General features: G+C 42.5%; 9 protein-coding genes across 9 annotated transcripts; 3 read left to right on the forward strand and 6 right to left on the reverse strand.

The window, feature by feature from the left end:
* Window positions 1-2,329: 2,329 nt before the first annotated feature.
* BCR41DRAFT_383938 (hypothetical protein) lies at window positions 2,330-5,321 on the reverse strand (the record flags this gene model as incomplete). Its single annotated transcript, XM_022027517.1, has 2 exons — window positions 4,751-5,321; window positions 2,330-4,651 (listed from the first exon to the last, which is right to left on the reverse strand). Exons 1-2 carry the CDS (start codon window positions 5,096-5,098, stop codon window positions 2,330-2,332), a joined length of 2,670 nt encoding a protein of 889 aa, XP_021884607.1. The 5' UTR covers window positions 5,099-5,321.
* A 2,115-nt stretch (window positions 5,322-7,436) lies between these two features.
* BCR41DRAFT_346989 (hypothetical protein) lies at window positions 7,437-9,672 on the reverse strand. Its single transcript, XM_022023000.1, has 3 exons — window positions 8,930-9,672; window positions 8,666-8,712; window positions 7,437-8,508 (listed from the first exon to the last, which is right to left on the reverse strand). The coding sequence occupies exons 1-3, from the start codon at window positions 9,436-9,438 to the stop codon at window positions 7,472-7,474; spliced, it is 1,593 nt and encodes a 530-aa protein (XP_021884608.1). The 5' UTR covers window positions 9,439-9,672; the 3' UTR covers window positions 7,437-7,471.
* A 757-nt stretch (window positions 9,673-10,429) lies between these two features.
* BCR41DRAFT_177656 (hypothetical protein) lies at window positions 10,430-11,801 on the forward strand. The gene is made up of 5 exons (XM_022019746.1): window positions 10,430-10,611; window positions 10,748-10,791; window positions 10,889-11,020; window positions 11,522-11,601; window positions 11,697-11,801. Exons 1-5 carry the CDS (start codon window positions 10,586-10,588, stop codon window positions 11,700-11,702), a joined length of 288 nt encoding a protein of 95 aa, XP_021884609.1. The 5' UTR covers window positions 10,430-10,585; the 3' UTR covers window positions 11,703-11,801.
* Window positions 11,802-11,854: 53 nt separating this feature from the next.
* On the reverse strand, window positions 11,855-13,917 carry BCR41DRAFT_419312 (hypothetical protein). Its single transcript, XM_022029740.1, has 2 exons — window positions 13,224-13,917; window positions 11,855-13,101 (listed from the first exon to the last, which is right to left on the reverse strand). Exons 1-2 carry the CDS (start codon window positions 13,738-13,740, stop codon window positions 11,897-11,899), a joined length of 1,722 nt encoding a protein of 573 aa, XP_021884610.1. The 5' UTR covers window positions 13,741-13,917; the 3' UTR covers window positions 11,855-11,896.
* Window positions 13,918-14,042: 125 nt separating this feature from the next.
* Window positions 14,043-15,100, reverse strand: BCR41DRAFT_392900 (hypothetical protein; the record flags this gene model as incomplete). Its single annotated transcript, XM_022028513.1, has 2 exons — window positions 14,043-14,942; window positions 15,059-15,100. 2 exons carry the CDS (start codon window positions 15,098-15,100, stop codon window positions 14,043-14,045), a joined length of 942 nt encoding a protein of 313 aa, XP_021884611.1.
* A 548-nt stretch (window positions 15,101-15,648) lies between these two features.
* Window positions 15,649-17,342, reverse strand: BCR41DRAFT_346992 (aldehyde dehydrogenase). The gene has a single exon (XM_022023001.1). It carries the CDS (start codon window positions 17,324-17,326, stop codon window positions 15,728-15,730), a length of 1,599 nt encoding a protein of 532 aa, XP_021884612.1. The 5' UTR covers window positions 17,327-17,342; the 3' UTR covers window positions 15,649-15,727.
* A 136-nt stretch (window positions 17,343-17,478) lies between these two features.
* On the forward strand, window positions 17,479-18,478 carry BCR41DRAFT_392902 (yeats family-domain-containing protein; the record flags this gene model as incomplete). Its single annotated transcript, XM_022028514.1, has 4 exons — window positions 17,479-17,502; window positions 17,598-17,787; window positions 17,944-18,146; window positions 18,263-18,478. 4 exons carry the CDS (start codon window positions 17,479-17,481, stop codon window positions 18,476-18,478), a joined length of 633 nt encoding a protein of 210 aa, XP_021884613.1.
* Window positions 18,479-18,625: 147 nt separating this feature from the next.
* On the reverse strand, window positions 18,626-20,040 carry BCR41DRAFT_346995 (hypothetical protein). Its single transcript, XM_022023002.1, has 4 exons — window positions 19,841-20,040; window positions 19,422-19,702; window positions 19,144-19,275; window positions 18,626-19,060 (listed from the first exon to the last, which is right to left on the reverse strand). Exons 1-4 carry the CDS (start codon window positions 19,987-19,989, stop codon window positions 18,660-18,662), a joined length of 963 nt encoding a protein of 320 aa, XP_021884614.1. The 5' UTR covers window positions 19,990-20,040; the 3' UTR covers window positions 18,626-18,659.
* A 715-nt stretch (window positions 20,041-20,755) lies between these two features.
* On the forward strand, window positions 20,756-22,026 carry BCR41DRAFT_367873 (hypothetical protein; the record flags this gene model as incomplete). The annotated part of the gene is made up of 2 exons (XM_022026345.1): window positions 20,756-20,828; window positions 21,008-22,026. The coding sequence occupies 2 exons, from the start codon at window positions 20,756-20,758 to the stop codon at window positions 22,024-22,026; spliced, it is 1,092 nt and encodes a 363-aa protein (XP_021884615.1).
* Between the last annotated feature and the right edge of the window lie 812 nt (window positions 22,027-22,838).

Genomic DNA, 22,838 nt, shown 5'->3' on the forward strand with positions numbered 1-22,838 from the left:
ATTTCCTAAGCCAAGCCTGTCTATATTTTTCCTACTCTGGCGCTCTAGGATCGTCATCGGAGCATTTGTTCCTGTTCTTGCACATCCAGAATGAGGACTGTCTTTAAGCAGAGGATATTTGATGAGTTGGTCAAGTCAGTAGCCTGTCTTCCCCATGTCGCGTCAGGAATGGCAAAAGCGGATAGCTTTCCCTGGCCTATATGAAAACGCTGCAAAAACAAATATCTACTATGTCTTCTAAAGGCATCACCACGGAATGTTTATTCAAGTCAAATATCCTTGTTCTAACAAATTCCCCACATTGCCACCAAAATCTTTATTATCGAGGGAACCGACCTATAATGCCCCGCTCTCTACTTCCTCTTACCAGTCCAATTCATGAGCTCTTTCTTCTCCATACACTATTTCGAGAAAATCCACTTAGCTTAACTTCGTCTTACGAAAGCATACGTTTCTTTGCGCCTTGGACTGGTGATAGCTTCAATGGATCGTTATCAGGTACGATTTTGCCCCCCTTGGCATCCTCAACCCACTTGGTTGGTGGTATCATCACAAACGCTGAAGGAGACGACGTGTACGATCTATCCAAACGTGTTTCGACACACATCGACAAGTTTCAGCAGATTCGACAACAACATCAACAAGGATTAATTGATGACGAAACTTAACGATACGTAAGTTAACAGCTGGTTATTTTCGATCAATAGGGAGTGGGTCGCATATATCCTTCTCTTACTACTGAATCACCATGAATATTCATCAAGGACTCTCTCGTTTTACTCAACACGCTAATTCGCTAAAATTAGCTTTTTGAGAAGAAAAGTACTACTTCAATAATATTGGAAAGCCACAGGAGACAAGAAAATCTCCCTTGATGCAATTCACATCAACTACAAGACCTGGGAATGCACCAATGAAAAGACGGCAGCCGAATTACTCGCAAGCATCAAAGAAACGGTCAAGAAACTCATCGGGTTTGCAGTGGTCCAGTTCAACACCTATCAAGCCAATCCAGAAGCTGGCCTTGCATTCACAGAACTTACGACCCTCGCAGTCACAGGCAACGGTCAAGAAGACAGCGGAACAATCGCTCACTACATGGATAAGAGACTCAGAGGACTATAGTTCCGAAGACGAAGATGCTGTTCACGCCTTATTGGGGCATCATAGTCTTGTTGTACATGCACAAAAAAGTTTGTTTACGCGATGTCGGATATATTATGGTCACGTGGTGAGCTCGCCACCAACCTACAAAACGAACCATATTCTCGTTCAGACTTTTTTGTATACCAATAAATAGGATAGTAGAAGTACTTTTATAGTTCTTTATCAATCTTTACTTTGAATTATCGATCACCTTCTTCCCTTTCCATCATCATTACATTATCAAAAAAATAAAGAACGCTGAAAAGCTCACCTTTGATATATATTGGTCGGCTCCACTGTGACGGCCTTAACTGAGAACAAGCTTATGGTCATGCTCTACTTTATACGGACATGTATCACTGTATCGTATAGAAACCATTTTATTAGGAAAAGTGAAAAAAAAAAACACCATGTCCTTGCAGGTTGTTCTGTCTTCTATCCAATGTATATTTTTTCTTCTTTATTGCGAGGTTGTATTTCGACCCTCCGATTTCGGCTCTTCCTATCATATTATTAGTAGAATTCAATAAGCGCCGGATCCTTCACTCGCGAATACGGTGCATGCTCCTGCGTAAAGATGATACACAAGAGTTCAATTCTCCTCCTGATTGAAAATCAGTTTGTGCACCGCGCTTTCTAGCTGCAAATTCCCCTCCACGTGTGGAAATGCTGTGCAATAATCCAATCTTACTGTAGACCAACTCTATATTGCCTTCACTTTCTGAGACTGTTGCAAGACGCGTTCATTATTTGCGAAATGGGATTGTGGTAGCTGATCTTGCACACCATATTATATATATTGTTATTTATAAGCCGCGCTATGCTCTCCATTCTCCTCAATAACTCTGTGATAATCATCATCACAGATGATATACATTCTCCTTCCTTGTCCTATCCCGCTGTAAAGCCGAGCGTTCTCTCTTTTATAATGTGATAGTAGCGACCTTTAAAGACATTACACGAGAGAAACTCAATGGCGTTTTCTCAGTCCAAGCCATGTCCTAAATCAGGTAATGAGGCATCACATGAGCTTACTGCGATAAATTCATTATATTGGCATCAAAAAAAAAGTTATAGCAATCAATAATGTATTTTTTATTTTATTTTATATTTATTATTATTATTATGAAGGTTGATTTATATAACCATGCCTATTTTTTTTTTTTTTTATTTTTATTTTTTTTTACAGAATGGCGCCTCCATAGAAGGAGGTAATATCCTCACTTTGCTGAATAGGTGCTCCTCCTGGCGTGCGGTCCTTGGACTGTGGAGACAAAGCTGGACTTTGTTGTGTGGAAGCCGAGTATGGGGCCATGCTATTAGAAGCTGCCGTGACATTGGCTAACGTAGCGGGGGAAATCCTGGGCGACGGCGCTCCGAAAGTTTGTTCATTCAAAGGCTGTTGCTGGTAGCTTGAGTACTGAGAGTAAGATGGTTGTTGCAACTGCTGTGGCTCTGGAGCGGGGATGTATTGTTGTTGGACAGTTTGCGCTGGTGCTGATGCAGGTGTGGGTGCAGGTGGAGGAGATTGAGGCACCGGTGGCAAGGCTGGCTTGATGTATGTGCTAGCGGTAGCGGCAGCGGGAATAGTGATGGAGGAAGATGACAGTGGCGACGAAGGTCCTTTCTTGGGCGTCAAAGGTTTAGGTGATTTAGGAGATGTGGATGAGTTTGTAGGCGAGGGAAGCGAGTTCAATGGAGGAACGGTGCCTTCAACTGCAGCTAAAACATCCTCATAGAAACCATCACCAAACATCGAATCCTCCGCAAGCGTAGGTGAATCCAGACCAGTACTTGGGTCAAACAAATTCTTCTGCACATTGGTTAATGAGCTAAAAGATGACTCTTGCTCATCTGAGGATCGGACAGGGGAGAGGACATTGGCTGCTGGTGTAGTTGCAGTCGTGTTGACATATGGGCGAGATGCTGGCGCATTGCTAGATACGGGACTGGTTACCTCAGTCTCCATGAGGCGGTTCTTGATATCGTCCTCATCATTGTTATCAAAGTCAGAGTCGGAGTCATCATCTGGGAAATCATCATCATCGTTCTCTGTGTAGGCAGCTGCAGACACTGGACGTTTCTGTTTGGGAGTCTTGGCCTTCTTTGCTTGGGACTGAGACCCTAGTTGCTCTTGACTTTGCTGCTTCTGCAGCTGACGCTGAGCCTGATGTTCTTTGGCAGCCTCCTGGTTCGGCAAGACAATGGGTCCGGACCTAGGCACTCCTGTAAACTTGACAGACTTCTTGCGCACAATCTCAGTCGATGCAGGGGTAAATGTGCTCGAAGGCTGGTGCGGGATTAGATCCGAATTCAAGGGAGATGCAATCACTGCTGAGAGCATTGGAACAGCAGGAATACGGGATGCACCCTCCTCATCATCTTCATCACCGTCTTGAGGCTGAGCATATGCGCCAAAGATAGTATCACGATATCCGTTGTAGACTGGAGCATTATCTTCTACTTCCTCGAGCTCAGCTTTATCATCCAACTGAGTAGAGTCAAGAGGTTTCTGAGCCGCAGACGAGGGTTCAGGGCTTGAGGGGGCCTGTTGTTGCACTTGTTGCTGCTGCTGCTCTTGTTGTTGACGTTGCAACATCTTTTGCTGTTGTTCGTAGTGATGCTGCTGGATGCCAAGCTGCTCCAGCTCAAGATCTTTTACTCTAGGTGTAGCATTAGGGCCGACCTGGCGATGAGCCTGGACAGGAGACGTTGCAACAGCTGCAGCTGCAGCTGCATTCATGGCCAGAATTTCATGTTCATTAGATGGCGTCAATGGGGCCTGGTTCTTGGATTGAGGACCCATGTTATGAGGATACCGGCTACTGCCATTACTGGGACTGGCCTTGAGCTCTTTAGGGCCATTGGGGTCATAGATGGACTCAGCATCCGACTCCGATGACTTGCGGTTCTGTGGACTGCTTGCTCGTTGAGGAGGAGGCCCTGTCATTTGAGGAGGCTGGTACTGATGTTGACGGGGTAAGGCTCCTTGTGCTGGGATCACTACCTCGGGTCCATCAAATGGACTCTCAGATGGTGAACTCATCTGTTGTGGAATAAGGTTAATAGGTCCCGAGACTTGATGTTCAGGACGGGAAGGAGCACCGTTCAATGGCACAGAGACCATATCTCCATCAGCAGGGCCGCCCGCTCCTGCAGATTTTGTCAAGGACTCTTCCTTGGATGTAAGGCCTGCTTCCTTGCTATCGTCCATAGAGGGACCGTCATGCACTTTAGCTGCGGAGACACGGCGGCGATGACGGGTAATGAACAGCATGGAGACTGCGAGCAAAAGTACCGCGGCACCTGCGATCAAACCAATCAACATCATGCCAGAAAGACCAGAGCTTGCCTGGGCCTCTCCTGATCCAATGGTGGGATCCGCATCTGTGGGTATAGCAGCCGCAGCCGCAACTGTGGTAATAGTTATGATGGGAGCATCAATGTCAAATTGCCTTGAACTGACGGGCTTGATCTTGGACTGATAGTCGCAATAGAAACTATGCTGTGACACATTTAAGAAAACACAATCCATGCGTCAGTCGCACGAAAACTTGCAAGGACAATTGGCTGTGTAACATCTTGTATGCCTATTTGTTGATACCTTTCCTCCAGTTGCATTCGCTGGAATCTGAACTCGTAGATTGAGGGCAGTCTGTGCAACATTAGACTGGAGCAAATATCTTTGGCCAGTGAGTGCACGCAGGACTAAATTGAAGGGTTTATCGTCAAGTACTGTTCCAGCATCTGGAGCTGCAGCAGTCCATGACAAAGCAACCGTTTCACCAGGTTTAATAATCAGGTTATCAGCTAATTTATTGAAGGCAATATTGGCAGATATCGTCTGCATCCATGTCATTGCAAGCGCAAGGGATGGAAGGAAGAGTGAAGAGCGATATCCTGATCGAATCATCTTTGCGTTGTTTTTTCTATCACTACCAAGTGTTGACATGGTTAACTATTTGTTGGAATTAGAATGGAGATATGAAGGAGGCCAATGGGGTAGAAAGTAAAGAGTAGAGAGCAAGGATTAATCTGGCTGTATCTTTTCGAAGTATGACTATTATTATTAACTTCTCCAGGAGGAGGAAGGACAGCGAGTCTGATATAAAATAAGGTGCTGGTGAATTCAATTAATATTAACGTAAAAGAAGGTAGAAGGTGGAAGGGGGCACATTAAACTAACCTGTAAAGAAGTTGGGTGATGCAAAGCGGACAAATAAAGGAGGTTCAAGGATGTGTGTAAGTTTTAGGACTTAGAGGAGACGTTGTGTGAAATATTTGAAGGTATAAAAGGGCGGTATTAATGATGGCGCTGAACAAGGAGTGGGGAAGCAATCGGGCAGATTATCAAAGGAAGGACGGAAGGAAGGAGGGGAAGGAAAAAGGATATAATAAGCTGAAGAGCAGAGTGTTGACCGTGTATAAGGTAAGATGGGCGCCTGTTCCTAATCAGTTGTGGAACAATTAACTGTTCTCAATGGGAAAGCCGGGGAAGGAAGAAGGAAGAAGCAAGGTGGAGAGAGAAAAGAGAAAAGAGAAAAAGAGAAGAGAAAAAAAGAAAAAAGAAGGACCAACAGATTCAAGAGCATAATAAAATCCGCGGGCGGTAAAAAAAAAAACCAATGAACAATGAATGGTACCTTGCAAGGGGAGAAAGGAAGCCAGACTGATTGAGAAGTAAACAAGGTAATTTTAACGCATTATAAAAATACAGTACAGACATCATTCAGTTGTAGTTAAAAAAAAGATAAAAATTAAATTTAGCGTCTGGTTGTGCTGGTTGTGCTGGTTGTGCCTGCATTGATTCACTCAGCACCCGTTAAACACTAAACATACTTTACTCAGGTAGGACAGACAAGGAGGAGGTATTTAAGATTCACTGATGGGGCATGGTCAAAAAAAAAAAAAAAACAAGAGCGTTATTTTTGTTTATTTGTTATTTGGTTGGACAATCTCACCATTCTCGGCCCTATCTACCGTATATTTATACAATAGTGGTGTTTCTCCACTGCCTTCGACTTGACAACGCCTTCGATAGACTGGTTCAATCAGAGCCCAGTTAGACAATACACACAAAAAAAGAGAGCGTTCAATTTGATGTACATGTACAGTATATACTGTACATATTAGGGGTAATAGATAGAGACATGAGTATACATTTATATATACTTGCCGCCGATATATCCGTTCTACACTCAATTTTACTGCCGAGAAAGAGATTGGGAGGGAAAGGGAGAGGAGGCAGGGAAAAGGAAAAGAGATCTACCAGCTCTATTGTGAGATTGCAGTAATTCAGTACATGAATATTGTCTGTGTCATCTTGAGCTGTGCACGCTTAGGTGAAGACCGTTGGAGAAGGTTGCATTGTGCTTACATGAAACGCGTAACACATTCAAGCCCCATTTTAAGGAACTGACCCCTGAAACGTCTTTTTCATCCGCGTTGTGCGACTATGATTGCAACATCGACATTCACACATCCTCTTTGCCTCATTGTCCTCTTCGTCTTTCTCTTTCCCTGCCATGATAAAAATCTTCTAGGGCACGATGAGATCCATCTTTTCTTTTTCTTTTCCTTTTCCTTTTCCTTTTCGGCTCCCATACATTGTGCATACGAGGCTAATTGATATCATCCGATTTTAAACTTGAGTCTAAACCCAGTCCCATGTTCTGAAGGAGCACGTTTCGCTCTGCTTCTTTCTTTTTTGTCCAACTGATCTGATTTACCATGCACTGGGATTCGAGCCGATAAGACGATATAAAGATATAAAAAAAAACATTTATTATGCAAACATTTACGTATATATATTTATATATGTCCAAATATACTAAAATAGCACGCTTACCTTGGTGGCTCTCAAGAGTATATGAATATACTCGTATACAAAAATTAAAAAAAACCCATTCCCAATTTGTATTCCCAGCTCGGGTTAATGTAACTTTCGGGAGATACAGAATGATGAAAGAGGTACTGGGAAAACTGTTTGGAATTTATATAAATATACCTACAACATGTAAAGCCCGACATGGAAAGGCTGACTGGTCTTCATAATTGAGAATCACAAATCTCCACTTTTCCCCTCTCTCCACCAGTCTTTCTTTTTCTCTCCCTTTTTTTTTATTTCTTTTTAAGAAAAAAAAAAAGCAAGCAAAGCAATGCTTATCAACTCTTGAAAAAAAAAAAAAAAAGAAAAGCCAGGAGAAATATGCAAGTACTTTACTAGTTTTATTAGCCTTTTTTTTTTTTTTTTTTTTTTTATATAAATATATATATATATATATAAAAAAGGCATGGTTATTGTTTGTTGTACATTTAATTATATCTACGACCAATCGTCATGACGACGACTATGCCATTGAGAAACATACGCGTCTCCATTAATGGATGTCTTGTCTGGTTCCTGGTCCCGTGAGTTCTCAAAAGATGGATTGAACCGCTGCTCTTCCTTAAGCTTTGAAGGCCCTGCTCGCTGAGAAGTGATTGATTCTGACTCTGGCTCTGGCTCTGGCTCAGGTGTCGGTGCAGGAGGAGGCATAGGACCATTACCCCAGCCAGCACCAAAGAATCCAGAAAGTGCCAAAGATTGGTTCGAGGTTTTGTGGCGCAGTGTCTTTGGCTCCTGTAAGTGTTGCTGTTGCTGTTGCTGTTGCTGTTGTTGCTGCTGCTGTTGCTGCTGTAAGTGTAGCTGTTGTTGTTGTTGTTGTTGTTGAAGCTGTTGGTTCCTAGCCCGTGTATAGCTCTCGTGGTCTTCTTCATTCACGAGCTCACTTGTTCTTGATGAAGCGAACTGTGAGGCAATGGGTGTGACAAAAGCGAGCCTTGGTGCTTGAGCTTCATCATATTGTGCCTGCGAGAGATTATCCATGGACATGTTTTTCCTGTCTTGAGAAAGTCCTGGAGTCTGTGACCGTGGACCCACCTTGAGATCATATTCCTCACGGGTCATCATGCGCCGCTCCTTGTTATGTGCCCACCCATCGTGCTCACCCCACCACCACATTCCCTTTTCGATGGTTCCGCAGATAATGACAAATAAGATGGGTGTCCACAGCAAGAAAAGAATTACATTCAATATCACAGCTGCTTTGACACCTTTACACTGTGCTGTATATCCTGGACGATCTGATAGAGGACCCTCTCCACAATTGGATTTAGCACCATACTCGTTGGCTGCAAGAACAATCCAGCTGACAAAGTTAAGAATTGTGAGGATTGCAGACATGAAAATAGTAGTAGTTTGCATAGCAGGATGATTGATGATTGTGCGCCATGATGATTTCAGTCCTCCACGCCGGACAAGGATTGGTGAGAGCGATTGCCAGATAGCAGTGATGGATGTGCTCACGGTTGCCACAAGAACTATTTGGAAAGGGTAAATTGCTAATTAGCAATCATATTCATTTTTGAAGGCCAGATGATGAAAATGAACTGTTCCCCTGTTCCGTCGTGTAACAATGAAAACATCATCAATTACTTCATAAATTTGATTGTGTAAAATGTAAATGTATAAACATACAAATAATGTAGGCTGCATTGACAAAGGGCTGAGATTCGAACTTGTTCCTGTCAAGAAAAACCACGAGGGAGGTCGGAAAGGTGGCGAGACAAATTTTGATGTGTGAGAGGCAAAAAGTGGTTAGTTGCATTGTCCTTTGTGACAAAAAAGTAAAAAAACCACTGTTCCATGTCTTGTATAGCAAACAAGCGTGCCAGGCTGAAACATAGTCTTTTTTCTAGACCGAAAATTCAGGTCGCTTTTTTTTTTTTTTCTTTTTTTTACCTAAAAGCATAAGCGGGCATGAGTGAAAGCCAGGCCATCATACTGACTAGAGCTAAAAGAAACCACAAGATACGAAGCCTTGTCACATTTGCCATGCTCAGCACTCGTAGACGGAAAAGTTGTCCCTTTGTAGGCTGATGATGGTGTGGCACCTCAACTTTGTCGGCGTATGCATTTGAAGAGCTGGCAATTTCGCGTGGATACTCTTCATGCTGAATATGTCCAATTTCTGGATCCTCGTCATACTCTTGTTTTTGATAGCGTTGTCCATATTGATCATGCTCTGCTATGCTGGTCCTTTCTAGGTCAAGGACATGGCTGTGGACAGAGCTTGGTGTTGGAGACCTAGCACCATGTGCAGGTCCCTGTTGGTACTGTTGTTGCGAGTGGTAGTAGTTGTCTGATTGCTCATGCGCATATTCTTCAGGAAAATGCTGTCCTTCATGATAATGTTGGTGGAAGGACGGTGGAGTATCTAGTGAAGCGCTGTCACGAGGGAACTGTGACATAATGGCTAATGGAGGAGCGAGAGAATGAGAAGTGATCAACCGCAATTGAAGAGCAAGAAAGAGAAGGAAAGAAATGGAAGAGATGGAAAAGTACTGCGTTGGTCCTCTTTTGAAATGGTTTGTTTTTCAACTTTTATTTTAAAATACAGCTACGCACTGTCCTTCGTTTAAAAGTATAAAAAATAAAAATAAAAAAAAAAGTAATGAGTGAATGAGACGAAGGACGAAGGGGTGGATGACAGAAATGAATGATCGGAGACAATCAATGACAACATTAGCATATGGAAGAAAGACCTGTCCAAACTAAGCTTACTTTGCTCGGTATGTTTACATGCCCTGATTTTAAGGAGGAAGCATACGTTTGAGAAAAAACAGTATGAAATTGTATGCAATCAGGCCGCATAGCGCTAGACGATGGACTTTGTTAAAAAGATGCCAGGAAAAACATGGGCGTGATAGACAGATATTATCTATTTGTATGACTCTCAAAGGTAAAGACATAGTTTTTCTGTCTGGAATCTTGGATTGCCATGAAGATTGGAAGCAGGAGCAAGAGCCCAGCGCACTAGTCTCGTACTTTCACTATTAATTTTATTTGTCTTAGCGTTTCACCAAAGACCAATCATTTTGAATGTGTTGAAGTGACATTAAGAATTATATTTTGGGTGCCATAGACTATACAGATTCCACACAACGCACAGCCACGACCTTTTTCTTTTTTTTCTGTCGGCTTTTAGATACAAGCAATTATTGTCATATTTACATTCATTCATATACAACTTCATTATAAATAGCTCTTTATTCATTCTACATCTTGCTGGAGAACAGCTTTGAATTAAGTGGCGTGCTGAGTGTTACAGAGGGGCGTGACCAAAAGTCCAATATCGCGCATTTTCCTTCCATTCATTCCATTGGAAGACTTGTGGTGCTCTTGGCGAAAACAACGACACAACACAAACGAACACTAACAGAAAAAAAAAGAAGACCAGGAAGAAAGGAAAGACAGTAGTAGGCTCGAGTCACAATAAAAAGAGCGCAGACTAAGGAGATCTTCCTTCTTTCTCTCTCTCTTTTTCTTCATCTTCTTCCTTCTCTAGCACCCTTCCTCTAATCTATTCCCTCATTTCGAAATAAATAAAAAAATATAATGGAGGCTCCTCTTCCCCCTGGATGGTAAGGGATTCCAGACCATAAAGTCTAAATATTCTTTAACAATTTGAACGAGATGGGATGGGATTGAGATGAACTCCTTCATTTGAATTAACTCGAACCATTCTTTTTTTTTTTTTCCTCTTCCTCTTGCCTGCAGGATCGCACAGTATGACGCAACCCATCAACGAAACTTTTACGTTGGTAAGGTTCTTCCTCCAGACTTGCAGTCGGAGACGAATAAGTGTTAAACAATGTTTCAATTCAATTAATCAAATGCCATTGTCTTTACTTTATGTAGACACTGCAACTGGCAAATCGCAATGGGATCATCCTGGTCCTGCTGGCGCCCACAATCCGCCTGCATACGCTCCTCCAGCTGCCGCTAAGGTAGACATGCCTTCTCCATCAACTAGCTCCGCGCATGACAAAGGTATTTATCAGGCCGCTCCTTATGGTGGACCTCCTCATCCAGGTGCCTATGGCTCTCATCCACCACCTGGGGCCTATGGTGCACACTCACCTGCTCCTTACCCTCCTACTTCCCACGCACCGTATGGGGGTCCTCCTGCTCCTCATGGTGCTCCATCTCCATATGGCGCACACGCACCTGCGCCCTATGGTTCACCTGCCACGCCATACCCTTCCAGTCCATACCCAGCTCCTTATGGTGCGTCTTCCCCCTATGGCGCACCCTCACCCTATGGCGCGCATCCGCCTCCACCCCAAGCAGCCTCCTATGGAGGTCACCATTCTACTACCCCTGCTTCTTCATCCGCTCTTAACCTTCCTCGTCTCCCCGGACCTGCTGGCAATTTGGTAGCAGGTGCTGCTGCATTGTTGATGGGTGGTGCTGCGGGTGGTGCCATGGCAGCAACTCACAAACCCCATGGTGGTGGGGCCTTTTCTGTTCCTGGCTTGTTTGGTAATTCAGGTCATAAAGGCAAACATTATAAGCACTCGAAACATCAAAAACATTACAAACATTCCAACTATGGCCGCCACAAGCATCACGTAAGTTTTTTTTTTTTTTTTTTTTTTTTTGGTCTAAAGAATTGCAAGTGAACGAGCAATCTTAATAACAAAGTCCTTTTATTATTATTGAATAGAAATAAGGACCTTACTCGTTCGTCTATCATCAGATGCCCTGCTTCTTTTGCCTTCCATACCTACTTGATTATAAACACAATAAAATCTATACTGTATTTTTATGAGGTGTCTTCCAATCACACATTTAAAAAGGCTTTGAATGAGACCTTTTTGCGTAGCTGGCTTTAATTCACTTTAATGTAGACCGATTGAGTAATATTTATGGCCGAGTCTTGCTTTTGCTTCCACGATCATGGCTTCTACTGCTACTACTACTACTACTACTACTACTACTACCACTACTATTACTATTACCATTGGTATCGCTGCTGTTGTTACCATTGCTGTGCCTGCGGTCATTATTACTAGCGTTCGTATCAGTTTTAACATCATTGCTCTTAACATGAGTTATCTTGTTTAAATGGCGACGGTGATTACTACGAGCTGCTGCAGATGAAGAAGCATTCTTGATACGATATGCCGCCATGACTTGATTCCATACACTCTGCATATGTGTTGTAGCACCCCTTACTAACGTGAATGCATCACCACGAACGACACTGTTCTTGATCCGCTCTAACCCACGTCTTTGCGAGCCATTTGTCCAAGAATCTACATACATTTTTGATACGCGATAGGTAGGCGAGAAGGTCCTATACAAAAACGCTGTTGTCGCGTTCATGGAATGGATCAGACGCTCTTGAACTACAGTGGTGGCAGAGTTGAAGACGGCTGGAGAAAGTGAGATGAGAGCAGCAAAAATGGATGTCGTAGCAACAGTATCAGTGGCAGTGGTAGTAGGGGTAGAGATAGGGAAACAGGTTTTGGTGATGTTGGATGATGATACAGTGCCATCGTTGTTATGGTTAGATGTTTTATTATGGTCGGTTTGAACATGATGGATATTGTGGTTTGTATCGGCATTAGTATTGCTCTGGGTACTAGTGACGTTGATTTTAGCGTTAGTGTTGGTATTAATATTGGCAGTAGCACCGGTACATTCAGAAACATGGGTACTTTTTGAGGTTGCCGAGATCCTTGTAGAGGGTGCAGCGGAAGCATCTGTGCCACCTACTGAATTAGTTAAAGTCTGTTGTTCCCCGACCAATGGATTCGTGAGTCCTGTTTTAACCTCGCTGTGTGCGACACTTGCCGGAGCAGTCACCAAACCAACATTGGCAGGGTTTGTGGGTGAATTTGAGGAGTTTGATCCCGAAGTCGTGAAGGAGGTCATTCTTCCATCTTCTGCATGGTTCTCATTCCTCGATATATAGTATGAATCTGACATTGATGCTGTTGATACTATGCTTTTGAAAGACATACTCCTTCCCGATAGATATCCGTAGTGTGGCCTGGTTGTGAATATATTGGTAGGGCCCTCAATCTCTTCTGCACCCTGACTGCATCTTGTCCTTTTAAAAATAACTGAAATGGAACAGAAAAACAAAAAAGTTAGAAAAGCGAACAGAGAAAACGGTGCACCTCATTCATTTACAAAAGGGCGATAAGGATTCGAACAGTTTCTTCTCCTTCCCTCTCCCTCTTACCTCCACTTGCATACTTAAAGTCTTTGGATACTCCCAATGTTATGGGAAAATCTTTTGGATTTGGCTGCTGATGATCGTGATTTATTAGTTTGTCATCCTCCTGTGTAATAACAAAGGAAGGAGAAATCGTAGGAGAGCTCATGGATGATATATGGATGAAACACTTGAGCCAGTCAACTGTTTCTTGCGGTTGAATATCAAGAAGCGATCTGCAACAACACTTATTCTTGGTATGAAGTGAATGTGCTGAATAGCAGGATGTTTGTTTGGAAAGTAATGCAATGGTAGAAGAACCAGGTGTTGTAACGATAATTGAGGGATATGATGATGAAGGGAAAGGAGAAGCAACAGTCGGGATAAGACGCGATTGCTGATGCTGTTGTTGAATGTGATGCAACGGTGAAAGGGAGCTATCGAACGTAGTACTGCCTGTCTCTGTATCCATGGCAAGATTCCAAAGAAGAGGGTCAACAAGTCGCACCACCTCGTACCAGCTTTGCATTGCAGCAGTAACCATAGTACAGGAAATATACGGGGCAAAAGGGAGAGAGAAAAATAAATAAATAAGAAAAGAAAGGATGGAATGATGTAATTGAAGGAATGGAATGAGAAAAAGAAATGGGCCGTCAACGAAAGGTGAGGTGTGAGTGGGAGGACAGAAACATAAGCACACATAAGCACAATTACAAGGAAGGAAAAAAAGTGAAAAGAATGAGATAAGACTTTTTTTTTTTTTTTTTTCCTTCGCGAATATTCATTCGCCCAAAGGTGGCCTGACCGCAGTGTAAGGAAAGGAATAAAAAAAAAGTGTTTACTTGCTCATTCAACTCTAAACTTGGGGCTGTCTATGAATGAATTGATCTTGGCCTCAACTTGTACGCGCTTGTCTTGCGCCTGTCTCTTGATGGCTTTGTTAATCCGTTGGAGCCGTGTACCTATCAGGCGGCGCATAATTGCTCTTGACTTTGATCCTTCAGGATCGTACTCTCGGGCGACCATGACCAGCCAGGCAAGACACATGATCAAACTCACCCCCATACCCCCTATGATTTCAAATAACACAAGACATTCCATCTCGCGCATGTCCACAGCACCCTCCGTTATCGACATTGGCACGACTGCTGCTGCTGCTGCCGTTGCTGTTGTTGTTGCTACCAAACTTGATGAGAAAGAAATGTTCCGAATGATAAATTTGAAAACTTCCACTTCGCACGCTACTGGCCAAGAGCTACATAACATCGTTGCGTAAAATGCTCGAATATTCAGCAATGGATTGTTTTCTCCTACATGCGCATGTCCAAAAGCTTTGATGCTACTGGAATCTGCGCTTATAATAGGACCAAGATTTGCCATCAGATCTGGGTCGATCGAAATATTCAGTGTCGTTGTTGTTTTACAAGCCTTATAGGCTGCTGTTGCTGCCGAGGGCGCAGTCAATCCTACTTCTCCTTTCAGACTGGTTGAAAATTTTGTGAAAAACAATCGATGCACATCCAAGAGTTGCGTCATTACTAACCAGATGTTGAAGAGTGTCCTGCATTGGGATGGTGTTCCAAACTTTTGGACCAAAGAGACACCCTGAATATGTAAAAGAAGCCATCCACATTGGATCAAATAAGTGGCCAAGGCAAGAGCATGAGGATGTGTTTCAGCTATTCCAGAAATGGTCAACAATAGACTGGCAAGAAAACATCCTGCAGCGTAAGGCAATAGTGGAACCTATCCAGAGTAAACAACAACAGCGGCTTTTTCTGTAAAAAAATGCAATTCATACTTCTTATCGAAACCGCAATCTTGTTTTTATATCGTGCTATTTTTGAGGGTTGATGGTTTACCGAGCTGTCATCTTTTTGGATATGAGTAAGTGTCAACAGCATATTGAATACTCTGTTTGCAGGTCTAGCGTTTTATAGAGTATTCGGATGTGGAGATGTGGTTTATAGTTTTATCAAAAAGGAAATAACAACAAAAGAAGAGAGGGAGCAAAAATGTATAGCTAGAGATGATGGAGCAAAGAAAGAAAGATAAAGAATGAAGCGAATTGATCGGAAGAAAAGATAAAGTACAAAAAGTAAGCCTGTTGATGATGTAGCTATTCTCTTGTTGGGAAAGAGAGAGAAGTAAAAAGAAAAAAGGAACAGAGGTCATTGCCAAATTGTTACAGTATTTGGTATTTGTCAAAGAACTGAATTCAACCTGAAGAGAAAGATATGCAACGACATTTATGATGAATATCCCAACATCTCCGTGATCAACAGCAGGACAGTAGCAACAAAGCATGTGTTTAACTTCAAGACGTAACTACAGAAAAATACAGTAGAATACCCTTCTGCCATTGTGCAATTGGTCAGCTGCGTATGAATGAACATTTGTTTTATTTGTCGCGTGTTCGAAATACGAAAGATTTTTTTTTTTTTTTTTTTTTTTTTCCCTCAATGGTGATTATGGGCGAATTCAGTAAATGTGTATAACAACCATCTTCAGCATATACAAAAGCTTTCTCCTTAAGAGATCCAAACACGCTCCATAACACCTTTAGTTGTCTGGTACGCTCTCAAGGCTTCTGCTCCGAGATCTTTGCCAATGCCACTCTCCTTTACTCCACCAAAAGGCACGTGGGTCATAAGCAAGTTATAGCAGTTGACCCATGTCACTCCTGCCTCAAGCTCCTGAACGCAGCGTTCTGCCTTGCTTGCATCTCTGGTCCATACACCTGATGCCAAGCCATAAGGCGTGGCATTTGCACGCTCCAAGGCTTCCTCAATCGTTTTGAAAGGCTTCATCACCGAAAGGACCGGGCCAAAAATCTCTTCCTTGGAAATAATTGATGAATCATCAACGTTACGGAAAATAGTAGGCTCGATAAAGTAGCCTTTATCGCCATATCGCTTGCCTCCATGGAATAGTTCGGCCTTGCCCTCACTCTTTCCCTTCTCAATAAGGCCCATAACCCTATCAAACTGCACACGATCCACCACAGTACCAAAATCGTATGCTTCGTCTAGCGAGTTGCCAATCTTTACTTTCTCGATACGGGCCTTGAGTTTGGCCAAAAAGTCCTTCTCGATACCTTCCTCCAAGAAGAGTCTTGAGCCTGCGCAGCAATTCTGGCCCATATTGGAATAGATACCTCCAAAGACTTCTTCAACAGCCTTGTCCAAATCAGCATCCGCAAAGATGATTACCGGACTCTTTCCGCCGAGTTCAAGGGTGACAGGCTTCAAATTGCTCTCGGCAGATGCTGCCATAACTTTGCGGCCCACATTGCCTGAGCCTGTGAAGCTACATTTGTTGATACCCTTGTGGTTAATGATCGCTGCTCCGACAGCATCCCCACCAGGTAAGACATTGAAAACTCCTGGAGGCAGATCTGTGTGATCTGCGATGAGCTTCCCAAGCACGAGCGAGGAAAGTGGGGTCTGTGGCGCTGGCTTGAGAATGATGGTATTGCCACAGGCTAGAGCTGGGGCAATCTTCCAAGCGGCCAACATAAGTGGATAGTTGAATGCAGTGATCAACCCACAAACGCCGACGGGCTTTTTAATAGTGTAGGTTTTATAGTTCTCCTCAGTTGGGTAGCTATCTCCGTGGATCTTGTCAGCATGACCTGCGAAGTAGCGGAAACACTCGATCGAATCTTCGATATCGATCTTGGCTTCCCCAATCGGCTTACCACAGGCAGCCTCAAGGACCGTCAACTCCCACATATTTTTCTCAATGGCTGAAGCAATATCGAGAAGGACGTTGCGACGTTTACGGCCCGTAAAGTTTTTCCATGGACCCTTGAGTGCGGCTTGTGCAGACTTGACGGCTACATCAACATCCTCAGGGCTGGCCTCTTGAACGGTCTCAAGCAGCTCCTCTGTGCATGGGTTGAAGAGCTGACGTTGAGCAGGTGAGCTTGCAACTGTGGGCTGGAACTTGCCATTAATGAAGGGACCAATAAAACGTGGGAACGAAACTTTGCCTTTGGAAGTTTGAATGGAAAACATGGTTGGATGAGGCAGCAAAGTTTGAAAGAAATGTAAAAAGTAAGGAAACAATTGAAATGACAGTGAAGGAAGAGTTGAAAAAGAGGAGAAGAACCAGGGTCTATTCGACATGGGCGTGTGAACGTTGGTTCGGTCTTGAATACCACAGCAGTAGAGGACCAAGTTTTGATCCATTACAAGCCACATACCACTAACGAAAGAGTTCTTTTATTGGTCACGACGACTCTTTCAACCCTACTGTTGTTTCGTCTACATTGCCGCAAATGACCTCAATTAAACGAATGAAGGTAAAAAAGAAGAGAAGGACAAGAGCGGCCATATCAATACATCTTGTGAAGCGTTCGTTTTGGTCTGACATTTATTATTATTATTTTTGGAAAAGGGAATCTCGATTTCGAGACCCATTATATATGGTAATTCAGCAACACCATTACATGGGAAGAAGGTCGGGGACTCTGACCATACACATCGCTGGACTATTTCTGTAAGGGGCGTCAATAATGAAGACATTTCATATTTCGTTCGCAAAGTCGCCTTCAAGTTACACGACACATATGAAAATCCTAACAGAGGTAATAAAACAAATCCAAAAAAAAAGACAAATAAACGGGATAAGCTGACATGTCAAAGGAAATGAAAGTTATTAAGGAGGGGACCCAAACTTGAAATGACTTGTTGGACTGACTAAAAGCGCGTTTTTTTTTTTTTTTTTTTTTTTTTGGATATAGTGGTCGAAAAACCACCATTCGAGATTTCAGAGACTGGATGGGGTGAATTTGACATTATTATCAAAATACACTTCAACCCAATAAGCGGAGAGAAGCCCCTTACACTTTATCATCATTTAAAGTTACATCCATACGAAGAGGACAGCCTAGGCAACCCTTGGCCAAAGCAGAAACCGGTGACTAGTTATTCCTATGATGAAGTTGTAGGTCCTTCTCATTTTTTTAAAGAGTCACTTTTTCTTCAAAAAAAAAAAAAAAAAAAAAAAAAATCAGTTCAGGAAGTGGAGCTAATGGGCGCAACACACTTATTTTTCCTTAGGTTTTCAATGAGCCAATTGACACTTTCTATACATTGTTGCAAGAAAATCAGACTTCCAACATTCCACTCAAAAAGACACCGCATCATCAATTTAGTCTCCAAGCCGAGCAAGAGGAGCTTGAGCGGATTGATAAAGCGTTACAAACTACAGCACAAGAAATCGCAAAGCATCGGGAGCGATGTAGACGGCTTGAGGCAGAGCTCTCGGTAAAATAAGATCAAGTCATATCAAATCAAACAGGACCAAACGCAATAGTTTTGGGTATGACGGTCATATCCTCAAGATTCGTCTCCATCAATCATGTATAATACAATAAATGAAAATTTAATTTTTTTTATTTTTTATTTTTTATTTTTTATATAATGCTTCTATCTATTTACTATGATATATTTTTGCTTATGCGTTCCTAGCAACATCGCAACGAACCAATCTATCGCCATCATATCCATGTCTCTCTAGGTCTCGACGTGTCTCGATTGGATCCTCTAATGTCTGTTCCAAAAAGAAATTGAAAAAGCCCTCCAAAGTCAAGTAGCCCTTGGCATCCTTTCCAAACTGAATACCCATCTGAGTTAGGAAGGCAGTAGGCGGACGACTTCCATTGGTTCTATATACAAAATCCGACAGCTCTGTAGGTGAAAGACTCCCGTCACGATCCTTATCAAATGAGTTGAAAATAGCTGTCAAAGCTGCCTTTAATGGTGCCGATAATTCTTTGGCGTTATCTAACAGAGGTGCTGCATCTGACATGGTTGAACCATATCCATCCTGCAGTGCATGAATTTCCTTCGTAAGTTCTAAATTAAAAATAGAGAAACACGATAAGCTTTTTATTTATTTGTAGAGTATGGACAACAAGACCTGAATAACAAAGACTGACCTTTGATGGGTTCATAGTTGGGATCTACCATGCTGCCAATTTCCAAGAGTGAAAGAGCATCCTCAAGTTCGTTCAGTACGTAAAGAGTGAATCCGAGCAAATGATAGCAACCAGCATGGCCTGGAAAGTTATCTATCGGGCATCAAATATCAATAATTAGAAAGAAACAAAAGTTAATCGCCGTAAGTCATGTTCATAAAATGCCTACCTCCACCTATACGACAATAACAGCAAACGACCTCTTTTCAGGACAGACACTTAGTAAAAGTCCTTCCTACCTAGAATTCCGACCATTAATTGTGCAGCCTTGCTCAAGGACTCGATCTCGCCAGAAGCTTGGAAGCCTCTCAAAAGTTCCTGTGCTTCCTCATAATCTTTTTCCGACTGTGCAATCTGAGAATCACCGTCCTTGTTCATTTTTGATATTGCCTGGTGTCTCTCCTTATAATATTCACGCCAATCTGTTGGTTCAGACTTATTTTGTTCGCCCAAATCCAATCCTGCAGAGTTTAGAATCGATGTGATGGTGAATCTGTCTCCAAAATCATCAATTGCTTTGCTAATATTTGTCATACAAATATATCGAAGAAAAAATAAAAAGAATAAGAAAGAAAGTCCTGTTGCTACAAAAAAAAAAAAAAAAAAAAAATGTTTTGATATCATGAAAAGGGCAGTTCAACTGTAAAGACAAACGTACTGCTCCCAAACTGTTGGTTGGTTGATTTCCTTGTATAGCCTCTTGGATGTAGCACCAAGGTTGACCATATCTAATGGCTCAAGGTATGAAACCAAGATCTCAATCAGGTCTTCGGTGAGGGTATCGAATGTCTTGTTTGAACTTGACATGACTAAAGTAAGTGTCACTGATGAAAAGACGATGCTACGTGATGCAATAAGTAATGGTTCTTTTTTTTTTTTTTTTTTTTGTAAACAATGTGGCTTACTCTTCCTAGCAATCTTAAAAACGCGTCCAGTCCTAGCCATTTCTCTTTTTCTTTCATCTGTCCTCCTTTGCCACTTGTATCCATGCCTTAGTTGGACTATCGTTCCACAAGCTTGAAACTGTACCTTGCGTTTGATCTAGGAAATAATCAAGGAGGAAAACAATAATGACGAAGCTAAAGGTCGACGAGATCAGTATCCAAGTCAGAGCCAAAGTAGTAAATAGGAGATAGGATTAGAAGAATATTGCCCCTGTCCAACTTCATGATCTCAATTTAAACCGTCTTTAATCTTAAGAAATCGGAAAAAGTACTCCTTGGCTTTTTGAGGGTCTATTTATAATTGACCTTGCACTCGCTTTTAATTTCCTGAGATCGTCAATTGGAAAATGGGAATCTTCAGAGATGATTGTGTTTCTCCTTTTTTGATACTTGCTAAACTTCCTTTTTGCCTCCTCAGTTTGGGAAGGAACGGCCCAAGGCTCTTTCTGTTCTCATGGTGTAGTCTCATAAAGCTTTAAATACTTTAATGATCTACCTTTTTTCTATTATCTTTTTTTTTTTTTTTTCTCTCATTAACTTTACCCACTGTGCCATCTAAAAGCAAAGACACTCTAAACCTTTTCTCTTATCTGTTAACCATTTGATTAATCAAGCTCCTCGTTGCGACAATGAAAGCAATCTCTGCTACTATCTGTCTATTTGCGGTAGCGTGCCTAACAGCTCATGCCATCCCACAGCAAGGTACTGACTCTTGGCAGTATAAGCTGACAGAAATTTATGTTAACCTTGAAAAAATACTGATCTTTTTTTCTTATTCTTTCTTTCCTTCCTTTCTTCCCTCCTTTCCGTCCTTTCGCCCCTCTGTTTCACCAAAACGGCATTTCTATGCATGTATCCCTTATTAAAATGTGTATCTTAAGAGGGCGAAACTTATTATGCAGCTGCTTTGCAGCGCGAGTGGGATCAGGAAGCTGACACTGTTAGTGAGCTGGAGTACAGACGCATATTCTTGCTGAAGGAATCGGAAATGCAAGTTGCGGAAGATACTTCAGCGGCCAATGGCCCAGACACAGCCGCTAATGTTGCTGCATCGTCGGTCAAGTGCGACAACGGTCTTGAGCAGCTCAAAAACGTTGCTCGAAAACTGCCTGACCAGCTGGCCAAGGATTTGAACAAACTCACTGGCTCTTCCCTTTTAGCTGGGGCCTTGAAGGTCGCGCTCGCTCCTGTTGCTGCCGCCGCTGCAGGATTCAATGAACTCACAGCCTTCGTGGTCTCCGGGATATTTAAAGCCATTGATGCAATTAAAGCTGCACTCAAGCCTTTTGAGGATGTCATCGGCTTCAGGGTTATTATCAAAGCAATGAAGAAAGCTCTTATGGCTCTCGAAAAGCTCGTTGAGATGGTCACTGGATGCAAAAGGAATGGTGGAAAGAGTGGTGGAAAGAAAGGATCTAAACCTATGGCCGAGGCCGGGCTTGAAGCGATGGATGGCTCACAGTGCAATGTCATCGCAGAGATATATCGCGGATTGGTCAAGGACGCTCTTACGAACATGCCCGCTCCCTCTGCTTCCGCCTCCGATGACCAGAAGCGTGTTGCAGCTGGATCTGCTATGCTGTTGGACTTCATGGACAAGTACTCCATCGCTACCTCAAACGATGCCTTGTTGTCATCACGTCCCATCTTCTCTGCTGACTTGTTGGATCAGTATCGTCAGGAGCTCATCAACTTGGGTGAGACTGATGAAGTGAAGGAATTTGCACGCATCAACTTGGCACTTACTATCTCCATGAGTAATGCTCTCGAGGCATGCCTCAAGCTTTCAGCTGATCCCACTGCAGCTATGGAGGCTTGGGATGAAGACTTTGAGACATCCCATGAGGTTGAGGATGAGGTTGTGAATGAAGTTGTGAATGGCGAGCACCAGGAGTTGTAATAGTTGAATCTTAATAGCTTTCGGATAATAAAAAGATATCTTCATATCATCCTATCATTCCAGCCTGCTATCAAAATGATATTTGATACCTGCTAAATCATAAAAGTTGAAGAGACTTAGTGCGGAGTATCCTATGTCTTGGGGTTTTTAAGATGGTAATCAATCGCGATAGAATTAGAGCGACTCACTTCTATTGACTTTCAATGAAGAACGGAATAGCTATTTGGAGGCTATTTGATAAAATATTCAGCACTTCTTTTTCTGAACCCACTTTCCCTCCTCTTTTGCCCTGATGCACACTTTACAAACAATCTTTTCCCATAATACGACAAAACCACACATGGATACCTGGCTCATTATAGGAAATGCCTTTCTGGACATGGTTTTTTTTTTTTTTTTTTTTTTTTTTTTAAAAAAAAATGCGTTCGACTATCTGTTGGCTTGCCATCAGCCAGTGACACTTTACTACATCTTCCTCAAGAGAAGAGGGGCTACATGCCGAAAGAGTAACGCCATGCAAGATCACTCTCTTCAGTTGGTGATGGTCCTGAAGATCCTTTTTTTTCTGTCCCTAATTGCACTCACATCACGGTAGCGCTGTACGGCCACATGTCGCGTTGTGATCAGCACAACAAAGAGTGGCTCGTGCTCAAGTAAAGTTGGTTGGTTATATATATTGATAGCTGCTAGTGATAATGCTATGACCGATACTTGAGTACGAGATAAAAAAGACACCTTGAATTGACGGCCCTAAGAGATTGGTTTGTTAACCGTCACTCAATAAGATGCATAATCAAAATTAGGCATTTTAC

This window comes from Lobosporangium transversale (genome assembly GCF_002105155.1).
Source record: "Lobosporangium transversale strain NRRL 3116 chromosome Unknown BCR41scaffold_5, whole genome shotgun sequence".
NCBI classification, from domain to species: Eukaryota; Fungi; Mortierellomycota; class Mortierellomycetes; order Mortierellales; family Mortierellaceae; genus Lobosporangium; species Lobosporangium transversale.

What these genes read in the sequence shown, in the direction of transcription:
- BCR41DRAFT_346989 (XM_022023000.1), bottom strand. Translation starts at nt 9,438, where the DNA reads ATGTCACAGTTCCCTCGTGACAGCGCTTCACTAGATACTCCACCGTCC. An exon ending in ATGCCCGCTTATGCTTTTAG is followed by an intron (nt 8,713 to 8,929) that starts GTAAAAAAAAGA and finishes TTTTCTTGACAG; the next exon opens with GAACAAGTTCGAATCTCAGC. An exon ending in CAATGCAGCCTACATTATTT is followed by an intron (nt 8,509 to 8,665) that starts GTATGTTTATAC and finishes CTTTCCAAATAG; the next exon opens with TTCTTGTGGCAACCGTGAGC.
- BCR41DRAFT_177656 (XM_022019746.1), top strand. Translation starts at nt 10,586, where the DNA reads ATGGAGGCTCCTCTTCCCCCTGGATG. An exon ending in GCTCCTCTTCCCCCTGGATG is followed by an intron (nt 10,612 to 10,747) that starts GTAAGGGATTCC and finishes TCTTGCCTGCAG; the next exon opens with GATCGCACAGTATGACGCAA. An exon ending in TAGCTCCGCGCATGACAAAG is followed by an intron (nt 11,021 to 11,521) that starts GTATTTATCAGG and finishes TTGGTAATTCAG; the next exon opens with GTCATAAAGGCAAACATTAT.
- BCR41DRAFT_419312 (XM_022029740.1), bottom strand. Translation starts at nt 13,740, where the DNA reads ATGGTTACTGCTGCAATGCAAAGCTGGTACGAGGTGGTGCGACTTGTT. An exon ending in CTTTAAGTATGCAAGTGGAG is followed by an intron (nt 13,102 to 13,223) that starts GTAAGAGGGAGA and finishes GTTCCATTTCAG; the next exon opens with TTATTTTTAAAAGGACAAGA.
- BCR41DRAFT_346992 (XM_022023001.1), bottom strand. Translation starts at nt 17,326, where the DNA reads ATGTCGAATAGACCCTGGTTCTTCTCCTCTTTTTCAACTCTTCCTTCA.
- BCR41DRAFT_346995 (XM_022023002.1), bottom strand. Translation starts at nt 19,989, where the DNA reads ATGTCAAGTTCAAACAAGACATTCGATACCCTCACCGAAGACCTGATT. An exon ending in ATTAATGGTCGGAATTCTAG is followed by an intron (nt 19,276 to 19,421) that starts GTAGGAAGGACT and finishes GATGCCCGATAG; the next exon opens with ATAACTTTCCAGGCCATGCT. An exon ending in CAACTATGAACCCATCAAAG is followed by an intron (nt 19,061 to 19,143) that starts GTCAGTCTTTGT and finishes TTTTTAATTTAG; the next exon opens with AACTTACGAAGGAAATTCAT.